Source organism: Dendrobates tinctorius, unplaced genomic scaffold, assembly GCF_039654945.1.
Source record: "Dendrobates tinctorius isolate UK_male_01 unplaced genomic scaffold, ASM3965494v1 ptg000136l, whole genome shotgun sequence".
NCBI lineage: Eukaryota > Metazoa > Chordata > Amphibia > Anura > Dendrobatidae > Dendrobates > Dendrobates tinctorius.
In genome coordinates, this window is record NW_027361804.1 from 2,083,515 (window position 1) to 2,101,714 (window position 18,200).

The 18,200-nt window shown below is 56.4% G+C and overlaps 1 protein-coding gene across 4 annotated transcripts in view; it reads right to left on the reverse strand.

The window, feature by feature from the left end:
- The window catches only part of BCAT1 (branched chain amino acid transaminase 1), a 49,011-nt gene that overhangs the window by 11,325 nt on the left and 19,486 nt on the right, over positions 1-18,200 (reverse strand). For 2 of the 4 annotated variants that reach the window (XM_073544017.1, XM_073544014.1), the window contains exon 2: positions 6,611-6,676. The exons of 1 other annotated variant lie outside the window; for it this stretch is intronic. Coding sequence is in view for 2 of the 3 variants with exons in the window: in XM_073544014.1 (XP_073400115.1) it covers positions 6,611-6,676 (66 nt within the window). In the remaining variant the exon portion in view is untranslated. Of the gene's footprint in view, positions 1-6,610; positions 6,677-13,442; positions 13,551-18,200 lie in introns of those variants that run through there. One more of the 4 variants, XM_073544015.1, reaches the window with a different exon arrangement.

The window sequence follows — 18,200 nt, forward strand, 5'->3', positions numbered from 1 at the left end:
TGAGACCCCGGGGAGGCCGGCCTGGCGGTAATCACCGGTGCCCTGTATAATCCGAGCGGTGACCTCCGGGATTATGGCAGTAATAGGATCACTCGGCGCAGATTTAGGTGATCCCCTCTTTGTTTTCGGGTTGATCCCGGAACAACCGGCTCTTTGTAGATTCACGCCATGAAATGAGGTTTGTGTCCGGTGCTGATGGTCGCACCAAAAAATGCCGAGAATTAAAGGGGAGCTTCCTGCAAGTGCATCCAACGATCAGTCAGGGAGACCCTGCAGGAGACAAGGCCGCCCCCCCGCCATAAAGAGGAGGAGGAGGAGGCCGCCCCCCCGCCATAAAGAGACCGCCCCCCCACCATAAAGAGGAGAAGGAGGAGGAGGAGGCCGCCCCCCCGCCATAAAGAGACCGCCCCCCCACCATAAAGAGGAGGAGGCCGCCCCCCTGCCATAAAGAGACCGCCCCCCACCATAAAGAGACCGCCCCCCCACCATAAAGAGGAGAAGGAGGAGGAGGAGGCCGCCCCCCCGCCATAAAGAGACCGCCCCCCCCACCATAAAGAGGAGGCCGCCCCCCTGCCATAAAGAGACCGCCCCCCACCATAAAGAGACCGCCCCCCCCACCATAAAGAGGAGGAGGCCGCCCCCCCGCCATAAAGAGACCGCCCCCCCGCCATAAAGAGACCGCCCCCCCACCATAAAGAGGAGGAGCAGGAGGAGGCCGCCCCCCCGCCATAAAGAGGAGGAGCAGGAGGAGGCCGCCCCCCCGCCATAAAGAAGAAGAAGAAGAGGAGGAGGAGGAGGAGGAGGAGGAGGAGGAGGAGGAGGAGGAGGAGGAGGAGGAGGAGGAGGAGGAGGAGGAGGAGGAGGAGGAGGAGGCCGCCCCCCCCCGCCATAAAGAGGAGGAGGAGGAGGCCGCCCCCCCGCCATAAAGAGGCCCCCCCACCATAAAGAGGAGGAGGAGGCCGCCCCCCCCGCCATAAAGAGGAGGAGGAGGCCGCCCCCCCGCCATAAAGAGGAGGAGGAGGCCCCCCCCCCGCCATAAAGAGGAGGAGGCCGCCCCCCCGCCATAAAGAGACCGCCCCCCCCCACCATAAAGAGGAGGAGGCCGCCCCCCCGCCATAAAGAGACCGCCCCCCCGCCATAAAGAGGAGGAGGAGGCCGCCCCCCCGCCATAAAGAGGAGGAGGAGGCCGCCCCCCGCCATAAAGAGGAGGAGGAGGCCGCCCCCCCGCCATAAAGAGACCGCCCCCCCCGCCATAAAGAGGAGGAGGAGGCCGCCCCCCCGCCATAAAGAGACCGCCCCCCCGCCATAAAGAGGAGGAGGAGGCCGCCCCCCCGCCATAAAGAGACCGCCCCCCCCGCCATAAAGAGGAGGAGGAGGCCGCCCCCCCGCCATAAAGAGGAGGAGGCGGCCGCCCCCCCGCCATAAAGAGGAGGAGGCCGCCCCCCGCCATAAAGAGGAGGAGGCCGCCCCCCGCCATAAAGAGGAGGAGGAGGCCGGCCCCCCGCCATAAAGAGGAGGAGGAGGCCGGCCCCCCGCCATAAAGAGGAGGAGGAGGCCGGCCCCCCGCCATAAAGAGGAGGCCGCCCCCCCGCCATAAAGAGACCGCCCCCCCCACCATAAAGAGGAGGCCGCCCCCCCGCCATAAAGAGGAGGAGGAGGCCGCCCCCCCCGCCATAAAGAGACCGCCCCCCCGCCATAAAGAGGAGGAGGCCGCCCCCCGCCATAAAGAGACCGCCCCCCCCGCCATAAAGAGGAGGAGGAGGCCGCCCCCCCCGCCATAAAGAGACCGCCCCCCCGCCATAAAGAGGAGGAGGAGGCCGCCCCCCCGCCATAAAGAGACCGCCCCCCCGCCATAAAGAGGAGGAGGCCGCCCCCCCCGCCATAAAGAGGAGGAGGAGGCCGCCCCCCCGCCATAAAGAGGAGGAGGAGGCCGCCCCCCCGCCATAAAGAGGAGGAGGAGGCCGCCCCCCGCCATAAAGAGGAGGAGGAGGAGGCCGCCCCCCCCGCCATAAAGAGGAGGAGGCCGCCCCCCCGCCATAAAGAGACCGCCCCCCCACCATAAAGAGGAGGAGGCCGCCCCCCCGCCATAAAGAGACCGCCCCCCCGCCATAAAGAGGAGGAGGAGGCCGCCCCCCCGCCATAAAGAGGAGGAGGAGGCCGCCCCCCCGCCATAAAGAGGAGGAGGCCGCCCCCCGCCATAAAGAGGAGGAGGCCGCCCCCCGCCATAAAGAGGAGGAGGAGGCCGGCCCCCCGCCATAAAGAGGAGGAGGAGGCCGGCCCCCCGCCATAAAGAGGAGGAGGAGGCCGCCCCCCCGCCATAAAGAGGAGGCCGCCCCCCCGCCATAAAGAGACCGCCCCCCCCACCATAAAGAGGAGGCCGCCCCCCCGCCATAAAGAGGAGGAGGAGGCCGCCCCCCCCGCCATAAAGAGACCGCCCCCCCCGCCATAAAGAGGAGGAGGCCGCCCCCCGCCATAAAGAGACCGCCCCCCCGCCATAAAGAGGAGGAGGAGGCCGCCCCCCCGCCATAAAGAGACCGCCCCCCCGCCATAAAGAGGAGGAGGAGGCCGCCCCCCCGCCATAAAGAGACCGCCCCCCCCGCCATAAAGAGGAGGAGGCCGCCCCCCCGCCATAAAGAGGAGGAGGAGGCCGCCCCCCCCGCCATAAAGAGGAGGAGGAGGCCGCCCCCCCGCCATAAAGAGGAGGAGGAGGCCGCCCCCCCCGCCATAAAGAGGAGGAGGAGGCCGCCCCCCCGCCATAAAGAGGAGGAGGAGGCCGCCCCCCCGCCATAAAGAGGAGGAGGAGGCCGCCCCCCCGCCATAAAGAGGAGGAGGCCGCCCCCCCGCCATAAAGAGGAGGAGGAGGAGGCCGCCCCCCCGCCATAAAGAGGAGGAGGCCGCCCCCCCGCCATAAAGAGACCGCCCCCCCACCATAAAGAGGAGGAGGCCGCCCCCCCGCCATAAAGAGACCGCCCCCCCGCCATAAAGAGGAGGAGGAGGCCGCCCCCCCGCCATAAAGAGGAGGAGGAGGCCGCCCCCCCGCCATAAAGAGGAGGAGGCCGCCCCCCCGCCATAAAGAGACCGCCCCCCCCACCATAAAGAGGAGGAGGAGGCCGCCCCCCCGCCATAAAGAGACCGCCCCCCCGCCATAAAGAGGAGGCCGCCCCCCCGCCATAAAGAGACCGCCCCCCCACCATAAAGAGGAGGAGGCCGCCCCCCCGCCATAAAGAGACCGCCCCCCCACCATAAAGAGGAGGAGGCCGCCCCCCCGCCATAAAGAGACCGCCCCCCCCACCATAAAGAGGAGGCCGCCCCCCCGCCATAAAGAGACCGCCCCCCCGCCATAAAGAGGAGGAGGAGGCCGCCCCCCCGCCATAAAGAGACCGCCCCCCCACCATAAAGAGGAGGAGGCCGCCCCCCCGCCATAAAGAGACCGCCCCCCCCGCCATAAAGAGGAGGAGGCCGCCCCCCCGCCATAAAGAGACCGCCCCCCCCCGCCATAAAGAGGAGGAGGAGGCCGCCCCCCGCCATAAAGAGACCGCCCCCCCGCCATAAAGAGGAGGAGGAGGAGGCCGCCATAAAGAGACCGCCCCCCCGCCATAAAGAGGAGGAGGCCGCCCCCCCGCCATAAAGAGACCGCCCCCCCCGCCATAAAGAGGAGGAGGAGGCCGCCCCCCGCCATAAAGAGACCGCCCCCCCGCCATAAAGAGGAGGAGGAGGAGGCCGCCATAAAGAGACCGCCCCCCCGCCATAAAGAGACCGCCCCCCCGCCATAAAGAGGAGGAGGAGGAGGAGGCCGCCCCCCCCGCCATAAAGAGACCGCCCCCCCCACCATAAAGAGGAGGAGGCCGCCCCCCTGCCATAAAGAGACCGCCCCCCACCATAAAGAGGAGGAGGAGGAGGAGGAGGAGGAGGCCGCCCCCCGCCATAAAGAGACCACCCACCCACCATAAAGAGACCGCCCCCCCACCATAAAGAGGAGGAGCAGGAGGAGGCCGCCCCCCCGCCATAAAGAGGAGGAGGAGGAGGAGGCCGCCCCCCCGCCACAAAGAGGAGGAGGAGGAGGAGGAGGCCCCCCCGCCACAAAGAGGCCCCCCCGCCATAAAGAGGAGGAGGAGGCCGCCCCCCCGCCATAAAGAGGAGGAGGAGGCCGCCCCCCCCGCCATAAAGAGGAGGAGGAGGAGGCCGCCCCCCCCGCCATAAAGAGGAGGAGGAGGAGGCCGCCCCCCCCCGCCATAAAGAGGAGGAGGAGGCCGCCCCCCCCGCCATAAAGAGGAGGAGGAGGAGGCCGCCCCCCCCCGCCATAAAGAGGAGGAGGAGGCCGCCCCCCCCCGCCATAAAGAGGAGGAGGAGGCCGCCCCCCCGCCATAAAGAGGAGGAGGAGGCCGCCCCCCCCCGCCATAAAGAGGAGGAGGAGGCCGCCCCCCCCCGCCATAAAGAGGAGGAGGAGGCCGCCCCCCCCCCGCCATAAAGAGGAGGAGGAGGCCGCCCCCCCCCCGCCATAAAGAGGAGGAGGAGGCCGCCCCCCCCGCCATAAAGAGGAGGAGGAGGCCGCCCCCCCCCGCCATAAAGAGGAGGAGGAGGCCGCCCCCCCCCGCCATAAAGAGGAGGAGGAGGCCGCCCCCCCCGCCATAAAGAGGAGGAGGAGGCCGCCCCCCCGCCATAAAGAGGAGGAGGAGGCCGCCCCGCCATAAAGAGGAGGAGGAGGCCGCCCCCCGCCATAAAGAGGAGGCCGCCATAGAGAGGAGGAAGCCATCCCCGCCATAAAGAGGAGGCTGCCATGTGCAATCTGAGAGGCTTCTGCGGGAACCAACAAATCTGCCATGACAATCTGCTACAAGAGCTCTGCTGTAACGTAACGGCTCAGCTACAAGGGATCTGCTGTAACGTAACGGCTCAGCTACAAGGGATCTGCTGTAACGTAACGGCTCAGCTAAAAAGAGCTCTGCTGTAACGCAACGGCTCAGCTACAAGGGCTCTGCGGTAACGTAACGGCTCCGCTACAAGGGCTCTGCTGTAACGTTACGGCTCCGCTACAAGAGCTCTGCTGTAACGTAACGGCTCCGCTACAAGAGCTCTGCTGTAACGTAACGGCTCCGCTACAAGAGCTCTGCTGTAACGTAACGGCTCCGCTACAAGAGCTCTGCTGTAACGTAACGGCTCCGCTACAAGAGCTCTGCTGTAACGTAACGGCTCCGCTACAAGAGCTCTGCTGTAACGTAACGGCTCCGCTACAAGAGCTCTGCTGTAACGTAACGGCTCCGCTACAAGGGATCTGCTGTAACGTAACGGCTCAGCTACAAGGGATCTGCTGTAACATAACGGCTCAGCTACAAGGGATCTGCTGTAACGTAACGGCTCCGCTACAAGAGCTCTGCTGTAACGTAACGGCTCAGCTACAAGGGCTCTGCTGTAACGTAACGGCTCAGCTACAAGGGCTCTGCGGTAACATAACGGCTCAGCTACAAGAGCTCTGCGGTAACATAACGGCTCAGCTACAAGGGCCCTGCGGTAACGTAACGGCTCAGCTACAAGGGCTCTGTGGTAACGTAACGGCTCAGCTACAAGGGCTCTGCTGTAACGTAACGGCTCCGCTACAGTAGATCGGCCATTAATCCGCAATATCCCGAGATGCATGAAATGAAGTCCGGAGCAGAAGCGGCTGATAACGGAGGACAACAGCGGAGCCTCGGATTCATCCTCGCGTATCGGCCGCTCGCTTTCTGTGGCCGGAGGTCTGATAATCCCTGGTGGGAGGCAGAAGATCAGGAGCAGGATATAATCAGTGCAGCCAGAAATAACGGCCAGGAATGTGCGGAGCAGCCAGAAGTGGTCAGCGGGGTCACGGGGGGGGGGGGAATGTCACTCAGATATGGTCAGCGGAGAAGCCAGGCTGCCCGCACCTCAGACCCCGACCAGGATGGGTGAATGACTGCAGTCACAGACTGCTGCCATCAGTGCATCCTCTGCGCCACTGGACTGACATCTCCCATCATGGCAGTGCCCCCGGCAGGATGGAGATCTGGTGACGGGCAGAAGATCAATGACCGGGGACACTGGATCCACCGACTACCAGAAAACTGATGAATTACAGCAGGGGCCACGCCATGAACCGAGGAGGGGGGCCAACGCCAGAGACCGGGGAGAGGGGTGGAGCCACAACACAGACCGGGGAGAGGGGTGGAGCCACGCAAGAAACCGGGGAGAGGGGGCGGAGCCACAACACAGACCGGGGCGGAGCCACAACACAGACCGGGGCGGAGCCACAACACAGACCGGGGACAGGGGGCGGAGCCACAACACAGACCGGGGACAGGGGGCGGAGCCACAACACAGACCGGGGACAGGGGGGTGGAGCCACAACACAGACCGGGGAGAGGGGTGGAGCCACAACACAGACCGGGGAGAGGGGTGGAGCCACATCCAGGTTAAGGTGTCAAAAGCGAGAGACCAAGAGCAGCAGCACAAAAATCAGAGAAAATCCCCCTGCATCCACCAGGGACAATACAGAGCCCAGCCCTGATATAGGCGGTCCTGTCCTACTCCTGACAACCTGCCCAGATACATGTGAGAAGTTGTCAGCGGCCTCGACCCCAGAACACACCACACTCACCTTAAAGGCTCCGGGCACGCGCTCGTCACACCCGGGCTTCCCGTTCTCACAGCCATTTTTGCAGTTCTGCAAAGAAACAAGAAAAGAATTCGTTGAAGAGTCTGGAGACGGCGGAGCGACCATTATACGGAGCTCACCCTCCTCCTGACGTTACACGGAGCCCCCCTCCTCCTGACGGCGTTACACGGAGCCCCCCTCCTCCTGACGGCGTTACACGGAGCCCCCCTCCTGACGTTACATGGCGTCTCTGCGCCCACTGATCATTGGCTGAGCACACATGCGATGCCTCATAAGATATGCGGACACAGCTGCTGCACAACCTCTTTTATACAGGTTATACCTGCCTCAATAACTGACAAAAGTTACCCATTGCTAGAGAGGTTCTGCAGCAGCTGCGGTGCATTACGAGGTTCTGCAGCAGCTGCGGTGCATTACGAGGTTCTGCAGCAGCTGCGGTGCATTACGAGGTTCTGCAGCAGCTGCAGTCGCCCTCTCGCACTACTTGGTTGATTCCTATAATCATTAGCTCTGCGCTCCGGTCTCCACAGTGGCGCAGGCTCCGTCACGCGCCATTACCAGTGATGGTGTCACATGAGCGCTGGGCCGGGACGGTCCGGTCACCACACAGCACAGGCGGATCATGGCAGCGCGAGGAAACAGCAGAAATGGAGCAACCGCAACACACCGCGCCACAAACCTGTGCACAGAGGACACTAGGGGGCATCAGGGGCAGTGACAGCCCAGACATCAATGGTTAATAAAGAGCAAGAGCCCTGCCCTCATTGGTTACTAACGAGTAAGAGCCCGCACATCATTGGTTACTAAGGAGTAAGAGCCCGCACATCATTGGTTACTAAGGAGTAAGAGCCCGCACATCATTGGTTACTAAGGAGTAAGAGCCCGCACATCATTGGTTACTAACGCGTAAGAGCCCGAACATCATTGGTTACTAACGCGTAAGAGCCCGAACATCATTGGTTACTAAGGAGTAAGAGCCCGGACATCATTGGTTACTAAGGAGTAAGAGCCCTGCCCTCATTGGTTACTAACGAGTAAGAGCCCGCACATCATTGGTTACTAAGGAGTAAGAGCCCGCACATCATTGGTTACTAAGGAGTAAGAGCCCGCACATCATTGGTTACTAACGCGTAAGAGCCCGAACATCATTGGTTACTAACGCGTAAGAGCCCGCACATCATTGGTTACTAAGGAGTAAGAGCCCGCACATCATTGGTTACTAAGCCGTAAGAGCCCGCACATCATTGGTTACTAAGGCGTAAGAGCCCAGACATCATTGGTTACTAAGGAGTATGAGCCCGCACATCATTGGTTACTAAGGCGTAAGAGCCCAGACATCGTTGGTTACTAAGGAGTAAGAGCCCGAACATCATTGGTTACTAAGGAGTAAGAGCCCGCACATCATTGGTTACTAAGGAGTAAGAGCCCGCACATCATTGGTTACTAAGGCGTAAGAGCCTAGACATCATTGGTTACTAAGGAGTATGAGCCCGCACATCATTGGTTACTAAGGCGTAAGAGCCCAGACATCATTGGTTACTAAGGAGTATGAGCCCGCACATCATTGGTTACTAAGGCGTAAGAGCCCAGACATCGTTGGTTACTAAGGAGTAAGAGCCCGAACATCATTGGTTACTAAGGAGTAAGAGCCCGCACATCATTGGTTACTAAGGAGTAAGAGCCCGCACATCATTGGTTACTAAGGCGTAAGAGCCTAGACATCATTGGTTACTAAGGAGTATGAGCCCGCACATCATTGGTTACTAAGGCGTAAGAGCCCAGACATCGTTGGTTACTAAGGAGTAAGAGCCCGCACATCATTGGTTACTAAGGAGTAAGAGCCCGCACATCATTGGTTACTAAGGAGTAAGAGCCCGGACATCATTGGTTACTAAGGAGTAAGAGCCCGGACATCATTGGTTACTAAGGAGTAAGAGCCCGGACATCATTGGTTACTAAGGAGTAAGAGCCCTGCCCTCATTGGTTACTAACGAGTAAGAGCCCGCACATCATTGGTTACTAAGGAGTAAGAGCCCGCACATCATTGGTTACTAAGGAGTAAGAGCCCGCACATCATTGGTTACTAAGGAGTAAGAGCCCGCACATCATTGGTTACTAACGCATAAGAGCCCGAACATCATTGGTTACTAACGCGTAAGAGCCCGAACATCATTGGTTACTAAGGAGTAAGAGCCCGCACATCATTGGTTACTAAGCCGTAAGAGCCCGCACATCATTGGTTACTAAGGCGTAAGAGCCCAGACATCATTGGTTACTAAGGAGTATGAGCCCGCACATCATTGGTTACTAAGGCGTAAGAGCCCAGACATCGTTGGTTACTAAGGAGTAAGAGCCCGAACATCATTGGTTACTAAGGAGTAAGAGCCCGCACATCATTGGTTACTAAGGAGTAAGAGCCCGCACATCATTGGTTACTAAGGCGTAAGAGCCTAGACATCATTGGTTACTAAGGAGTATGAGCCCGCACATCATTGGTTACTAAGGCGTAAGAGCCCAGACATCATTGGTTACTAAGGAGTATGAGCCCGCACATCATTGGTTACTAAGGCGTAAGAGCCCAGACATCGTTGGTTACTAAGGAGTAAGAGCCCGAACATCATTGGTTACTAAGGAGTAAGAGCCCGCACATCATTGGTTACTAAGGAGTATGAGCCCGCACATCATTGGTTACTAAGGCGTAAGAGCCCAGACATCGTTGGTTACTAAGGAGTAAGAGCCCGCACATCATTGGTTACTAAGGAGTAAGAGCCCGCACATCATTGGTTACTAAGGAGTAAGAGCCCGGACATCATTGGTTACTAAGGAGTAAGAGCCCGGACATCATTGGTTACTAAGGAGTAAGAGCCCGCACATCATTGGTTACTAAGGAGTAAGAGCCCGGACATCATTGGTTACTAAGGAGTAAGAGCCCGGACATCATTGGTTACTAAGGAGTAAGAGCCCGGACATCATTGGTTACTAAGGAGTAAGAGCCCAGACATCATTGGTTACTAAGGAGTAAGAGCCCGCACATCATTGGTTACTAAGGAGTAAGAGCCCGCACATCATTGGTTACTAACGCGTAAGAGCCCGAACATCATTGGTTACTAACGCGTAAGAGCCCGAACATCATTGGTTACTAAGGAGTAAGAGCCCGCACATCATTGGTTACTAAGGAGTAAGAGCCCGCACATCATTGGTTACTAACGCGTAAGAGCCCGAACATCATTGGTTACTAACGCGTAAGAGCCCGAACATCATTGGTTACTAAGGAGTAAGAGCCCGCACATCATTGGTTACTAAGCCGTAAGAGCCCGCACATCATTGGTTACTAAGGCGTAAGAGCCCAGACATCATTGGTTACTAAGGAGTATGAGCCCGCACATCATTGGTTACTAAGGCGTAAGAGCCCAGACATCGTTGGTTACTAAGGAGTAAGAGCCCGCACATCATTGGTTACTAAGGAGTAAGAGCCCGCACATCATTGGTTACTAAGGAGTAAGAGCCCGGACATCATTGGTTACTAAGGAGTAAGAGCCCGAACATCATTGGTTACTAACGCGTAAGAGCCCGAACATCATTGGTTACTAAGGAGTAAGAGCCCGCACATCATTGGTTACTAAGGCGTAAGAGCCCGCACATCATTGGTTACTAAGGCGTAAGAGCCCAGACATCATTGGTTACTAAGGAGTATGAGCCCGCACATCATTGGTTACTAAGGCGTAAGAGCCCAGACATCGTTGGTTACTAAGGAGTAAGAGCCCGCACATCATTGGTTACTAAGGAGTAAGAGCCCGCACATCATTGGTTACTAAGGAGTAAGAGCCCGGACATCATTGGTTACTAAGGAGTAAGAGCCCGGACATCATTGGTTACTAAGGAGTAAGAGCCCGCACATCATTGGTTACTAAGGAGTAAGAGCCCGCACATCATTGGTTACTAAGGAGTAAGAGCCCGGACATCATTGGTTACTAAGGAGTAAGAGCCCGGACATCATTGGTTACTAAGGAGTAAGAGCCCGGAGAGTAAGAGCCCGGACATCGTTGGTTACTAAGGAGTAAGAGCCCGCACATCATTGGTTACTAAGGAGTAAGAGCCCGCACATCATTGGTTACTAAGGAGTAAGAGCCCGGACATCATTGGTTACTAAGGAGTAAGAGCCCGGACATCATTGGTTACTAAGGAGTAAGAGCCCGCACATCATTGGTTACTAAGGAGTAAGAGCCCGGACATCATTGGTTACTAAGGAGTAAGAGCCCTGCCCTCATTGGTTACTAAGGAGTAAGAGCCCTGCCCTCATTGGTTACTAAGGAGTAAGAGCCCAGACATCATTGGTTACTAAGGAGTAAGAGCCCAGACATCATTGGTTACTAAGGAGTAAGAGCCCGCACATCATTGGTTACTAAGGAGTAAGAGCCCGGACATCATTGGTTACTAAGGAGTAAGAGCCCTGCCCTCATTGGTTACTAAGGAGTAAGAGCCCTGCCCTCATTGGTTACTAAGGAGTAAGAGCCCTGCCCTCATTGGTTACTAAGGAGTAAGAGCCCGCACATCATTGGTTACTAAGGAGTAAGAGCCCGCACATCATTGGTTACTAAGGAGTAAGAGCCCGGACATCATTGGTTACTAAGGAGTAAGAGCCCTGCCCTCATTGGTTACTAAGGAGTAAGAGCCCTGCCCTCATTGGTTACTAAGGAGTAAGAGCCCAGACATCATTGGTTACTAAGGAGTAAGAGCCCGCACATCATTGGTTACTAAGGAGTAAGAGCCCGGACATCATTGGTTACTAAGGAGTAAGAGCCCTGCCCTCATTGGTTACTAAGGAGTAAGAGCCCTGCCCTCATTGGTTACTAAGGAGTAAGAGCCCGCACATCATTGGTTACTAAGGAGTAAGAGCCCGGCCCTCATTGGTTACTAAGGAGTAAGAGCCCGGCCCTCATTGGTTACTAAGGAGTAAGAGCCCGGCCCTCATTGGTTACTAAGGAGTAAGAGCCCGGACATCATTGGTTACTAAGGAGTAAGAGCCCGGACATCATTGGTTACTAAGGAGTAAGAGCCCGCACATCATTGGTTACTAAGGAGTAAGAGCCCGCACATCATTGGTTACTAAGGAGTAAGAGCCCTGCCCTCATTGGTTACTAAGGAGTAAGAGCCCTGCCCTCATTGGTTACTAAGGAGTAAGAGCCCTGCCCTCATTGGTTACTAAGGAGTAAGAGCCCAGACATCATTGGTTACTAAGGAGTAAGAGCCCGGCCCTCATTGGTTACTAAGGAGTAAGAGCCCGGACATCATTGGTTACTAAGGAGTAAGAGCCCGCACATCATTGGTTACTAAGGAGTAAGAGCCCGCACATCATTGGTTACTAAGGAGTAAGAGCCCGGACATCATTGGTTACTAAGGAGTAAGAGCCCGGACATCATTGGTTACTAAGGAGTAAGAGCCCGGACATCATTGGTTACTAAGGAGTAAGAGCCCGGACATCATTGGTTACTAAGGAGTAAGAGCCCGCACATCATTGGTTACTAAGGAGTAAGAGCCCGAACATCATTGGTTACTAAGGAGTAAGAGCCCGGACATCATTGGTAGCAAAGTAATAAGAGCCCGCACATCATTGGTTACTAAGGAGTAAGAGCCCTGCCCTCATTGGTTACTAAGGAGTAAGAGCCCGAACATCATTGGTTACTAAGGAGTAAGAGCCCGCACATCATTGGTTACTAAGGAGTAAGAGCCCGCACATCATTGGTTACTAAGGAGTAAGAGCCCGGACATCATTGGTAGCAAAGTAATAAGAGCCCGCACATCATTGGTTACTAAGGAGTAAGAGCCCGGACATCATTGGTAGCAAAGTAATAAGAGCCCGCACATCATTGGTTACTAAGGAGTAAGAGCCCGGACATCATTGGTTACTAAGGAGTAAGAGCCCGGACATCATTGGTAGCAAAGTAATAAGAGCCCGCACATCATTGGTTACTAAGGAGTAAGAGCCCGGACATCATTGGTTACTAAGGAGTAAGAGCCCGGACATCATTGGTAGCAAAGTAATAAGAGCCCGCACATCATTGGTTACTAAGGAGTAAGAGCCCGGACATCATTGGTAGCAAAGTAATAAGAGCCCGGACATCATTGGTTACTAAGGAGTAAGAGCCCGGACATCATTGGTAGCAAAGTAATAAGAGCCCGCACATCATTGGTTACTAAGGAGTAAGAGCCCGGACATCATTGGTTACTAAGGAGTAAGAGCCCGGACATCATTGGTAGCAAAGTAATAAGAGCCCGGACATCATTGGTTACTAAGGAGTAAGAGCCCGGACATCATTGGTAGCAAAGTAATAAGAGCCCGCACATCATTGGTTACTAAGGAGTAAGAGCCCGGACATCATTGGTTACTAAGGAGTAAGAGCCCGGACATCATTGGTAGCAAAGTAATAAGAGCCCGCACATCATTGGTTACTAAGGAGTAAGAGCCCGGACATCATTGGTTACTAAGGAGTAAGAGCCCGGACATCATTGGTAGCAAAGTAATAAGAGCTTAGCTCTCATTTGCAGCTAGAGAGTAAAAGTCCGGCTCTAATTGTATCATTTGTCTCTAGATAGTAAGAGCCCGGCCCTCATTGGCTGAAATAACACAAAAGCCCGGCCCTCATTGGTTGATAAGGAGTAGCAGCCCGGGAGGTGTGCGGCCCGCAGCGTGTGGCAGTCAGTGATGCTCGGACTGCGGGTCACGGCGGCGCTCACTCCGGCCAATAACGGACGTCACCGGCAGCGAAGTCCGCGCCTCACTGATGATAACAGAGCCGGGGGAGCGCGGTGTTACCTGGTGTGCGCCTTCCGCAGTCACCGACTCCATCATCCACCTCCTGCGCCAGAGAAGCCCCCGACACGTGACCGCCCCCTCCTCCGCCACAGCGGCCGTATATAGCGCGCGTGACGTCACCGGCGGCAGCTATAGCCCGGAGGAGGGCGCCACGTGACTGCGGCTGTGACGTCACCGCAGGCCACCCCCCACCTGCACATGTGACGTCACTGCCGTGCTGTCTCTGATTACGTCATCACGACCGGGCACATCCCCCCCCCAGTGCCAGCGGAGTCCTGCGCATGAGCGGCAGAAGTATGTGCCCCCCGGAGTCCTGCGCATGAGCGGCAGAAGTCTGTGCCCCCCGGAGTCCTGCGCATGAGCGGCAGAAGTCTGTGCCCCCCGGAGTCCTGCGCATGAGCGGCAGAAGTCTGTGCCCCCCGGAGTCCTGCGCATGAGCGGCAGAAGTCTGTGCCCCCCGGAGTCCTGCGCATGAGCGGCAGAAGTCTGTGCCCCCCGGAGTCCTGCGCATGAGCGGCAGAAGTCTGTGCCCCCCGGAGTCCTGCGCATGAGCGGCAGAAGTATGTGCCCCCCGCAGTCCTGCGCATGAGCGGCAGAAGTATGTGCCCCCCCGGAGTCCTGCGCATGAGCGGCAGAAGTATGTGCCCCCCGGAGTCCTGCGCATGAGCGGCAGAAGTATGTGCCCCCCGGAGTCCTGCGCATGAGCGGCAGAAGTATGTGCCCCCCGGAGTCCTGCGCATGAGCGGCAGAAGTATGTGCCCCCCGGAGTCCTGCGCATGAGCGGCAGAAGTATGTGCCCCCCCGGAGTCCTGCGCATGAGCGGCAGAAGTATGTGCCCCCCCGGAGTCCTGCGCATGAGCGGCAGAAGTATGTGCCCCCCGGAGTCCTGCGCATGAGCGGCAGAAGTATGTGCCCCCCGGAGTCCTGCGCATGAGCGGCAGAAGTATGTGCCCCCCCGGAGTCCTGCGCATGAGCGGCAGAAGTATGTGCCCCCCCGGAGTCCTGCGCATGAGCGGCAGAAGTATGTGCCCCCCGGAGTCCTGCGCATGAGCGGCAGAAGTATGTGCCCCCCCGGAGTCCTGCGCATGAGCGGCAGAAGTCTGTGCCCCCCAGTGCTGGCGGAGTCCTGCGCATGAGCGGCAGAAGTATGTGCCCCCCCGGAGTCCTGCGCATGAGCGGCAGAAGTCTGTGCCCCCCAGTGCTGGCGGAGTCCTGCGCATGAGCGGCAGAAGTATGTGCCCCCCGGAGTCCTGCGCATGAGCGGCAGAAGTATGTGCCCCCTGGAGTCCTGCGCATGAGCGGCAGAAGTATGTGCCCCCCGCTGCTGGCGGAGTCCTGCACAGCGGTCGGGGGTCTCGGCCCCTCCTGTCACGCTGCCGCTTCCATCCACATCATTTCTATAGATGTGTCAGAGTCTGGAGGGTCACAAACTTCCCGGCCACAGTGTGAGGGCACTCAGGCCAGCGCCGTGTAACCCACCACCAATCGCCCACAGTCTGTCGCCCGCCGCCCGTCCTCTGCACTGCGGAGCAGAAGGTGACCACAGAGAGGTACATATACAACCTGAGGCACAAAAATTTTTTAATTTTGCAGAAAAATATTAACATGGAACATGAAAAATACAGAGTCCCCAACGTTTCGGCTAAACTAAGCCTTTATCAAGGGTTTATCTATAAAAAAGATGACATCACTGATGTACTTATCAGATGTGAGGAGATGACGGGGACGTGCAGCAGAGCGGAGCCGGCGAGGGAGCAGTGGGGGTCTGCACATTATTGGGCAATGAAGGTTCTTGGAGAAAACAAACCAAATTCTTTCCTGTGACGAAGAAATACTAAGAAAGCAAAACGAGCCGTATATATACAGTGAGGTCCAGAAAGCTGTGGTCGGTGACGAATCCTCACGATTTCAGCTCTGCAGGACGATATTTTGCTATTTTGGATGTAAAATGAAACGACGGAGATGCCCCTGAAGAAGCCAGTTTATCTGGAGACATGTGCTGGCACATCCTGTGCCCTTCCCTCCTCCGCCATCCTTACTTGCAGCATAACTTTCCTTGCTTACAGGATCCTTCCTTGTATTTGGCCTATGTCCAGGTGTCACGCTGCAGGTAAATGCAAACTCCACAAGATGGCAGCAGAGTGGAGGGAAGACTGAAATACTGCTCAGAACAGACCTGCAGCGAGGCTGCCACCAGGAGGCAGCAGACTAGTCAAACAAGCCGCGTCGATACCAGAAAGAGTAGCACAGTACAAAGGGAAATACCAAACAGAGTCAGAGGAACGCCAAAAAGGTCAGAAGCAAAAGACAGGAGCAGGTCAGAGCCAAAGCAGTCATGTACCGGGGAATCCAAACACACTGGGACGGACAACACAGACACAGGCAAAGTCAGCTAAGTGCAGCAGGACAAACCAGGGGTTCTCCAGAGTCAGCTACACCAGCCCTAGGCAGGAAATATAACTGACACTGGCTGCAGGAAGCAACGCAGAGAAATGGCCCACCTGACACCAGAACAGGCAGAGAAAAGCTAACCTCTGAATGACCAGACCGGGAAAAAGAGAAACCTGGTCTGGATCATGACACCAGGTGGTGTGCTGATCCATGATCCACTTCTGGCCATTGTTACCTTCATGCCTGCACCCCTCTGATTCTGGGAGTATATATTGTCACACATTCGTGCAGACGTGGCTCCAGTGGGAGGATTTCCACGACAGCACTTTATGGACGTATGACAATCTTACTGATTCATCCCTATCGTGCTCACCAGTACCGGTGCGGATCAGAACCGGTCTAGATGGTGCCACTATTATGTATTCATGGCGTCTTGTGAATTTGGGGGTATGACGAGGGCACCGCTCTGGTACGGGCTGTTGTGTTGTCACATGTTGTTTTACATGTGTTTGACCTGGCAATGTTGTTACTTTAATAAAGTTTGTTGAATTGTCTACATGGTGATCCCCGTGTTCTCCATGCTCTTTTTTCTCTTTCCTTGACACGTGTACAGTCTTAGCGTGTAACGGGAGATCCCTTTTAGTGGTGCCCTCCAGTTTTCTTCTTTGCAACTGAGATGTGACTGAAGTGGAGACGTTCAGGGTTAATTAAAGTGGATGTACAGAAAGCTCCTGTGAAACCTTAAGGAATTGCAGCCATTTTCCTACAGTATCCTCATTTCAGGGCTCGGAAGTAATTGGACAAATTATCTTTCCCATAAATAAAATGTCCATGTTTAACTATTTGTGGAGAATCCTTTGCAGCAATGACGTCCTGACGTCCATGAAGGCCATGGCAGTCACCGTCGCTGGTCTCTGGTGTGAGGCTTTGTGACAATGGGGGCCTGAAGTCTAGAGGCCATTGACGTCACCATCGCTGGTCTCCTTTGGTGTGAGGCTTTGTAACAATGGGGGCCTGAAGTCTGGAGGCCATGAACGTGACCATTGCTGGACTCTGGTGTGAGGCTTTGTAACAATGGGGGCCTGAAGTCTGGAGGACATGAACGTCACCATCGCTGGTTTCCTCCAGTTTGAGGCTTTGTAACAATGGGGGCCTGAAGTCTGGAGGCCATGGACGTCCCCATCACTGGTCTCTGGTGTGAGGCTTTGTAACAATGGGGGACTGAAGTCTGGAGGCCATGGCAGTCACCATCGCTGGTCTCCTCTGGTGTGAGGCTTTGTAACAATGGGGGCCTGAAGTCTGGAGGCCATGGACGTCACCATCGCTGGTTTCCTCCAGTGTGAGGCTTTGTAACAATGGGGGCCTGAAGTCTGGAGGCCATGGACGTCACCATCACTGGTCTCTGGTGTGAGGCTTTGTAACAATGGGGGCCTGAAGTCTGGAGGCCATGAACGTGACCATTGCTGGACTCTGGTGTGAGGCTTTGTAACAATGGGGGCCTGAAGTCTGGAGGACATGAACGTCACCATCGCTGGTTTCCTCCAGTTTGAGGCTTTGTAACAATGGGGGCCTGAAGTCTGGAGGACATGAACGTCACCATCGCTGGTTTCCTCCAGTGTGAGGCTTTGTAACAATGGGGGCCTGAAGTCTGGAGGCCATGGACGTCACCATCGCTGGTTTCCTCCAGTGTGAGGCTTTGTAACAATGGGGGCCTGAAGTCTGGAGGCCATGGACGTCACCATCGCTGGTTTCCTCCAGTGTGAGGCTTTGTAACAATGGGGGCCTGAAGTCTGGAGGCCATGGCAGTCACCGTCTCTGGTCTTCTCTGGTGCTCTGCTGTGAGGCTTTGCAGCCTTTACTGCAGTGACTTGAATTCTCTCTTGATTGCAGCTCTTTTTGCCTTCATTTTTGTCTTCAGCCTGTGAAATGCGGCTCGATGGGCTGAGATCTGGTGATGACTCTGGCATTACAGAATATTCCACTTCTTTGCTTTTGTCGGATGTTTTGGGTCATTGTCCATCTGTGCTGTGAATCATCGTGTATTCAACCCTGCTGCATTTGGGTGAATCTGAGCAGACAGTCTCGCCCTGTACACACAGGATTCATCCGGCTGCTTCTGGCTTCAGTCACATTGTCAATAACCACTAGTGACCTGGTGCCATTGGCAGCCATGCATGCCCGCGCCATCACACCACCTCCACCATGTGTTACACAGGATGTGCCGAGGATCGGGAGCCTTCTCCAGACTTTCTTCTTCCATCATTCTGGTGTAGGTTGACCTTAGTTTTTCTTTTGTTTTTGCAGAACTGGTGGCTTCTTGAGATGTTTTTGGTAAGGTCAAATCTGGCCTATTTTCCAGCTGATTAA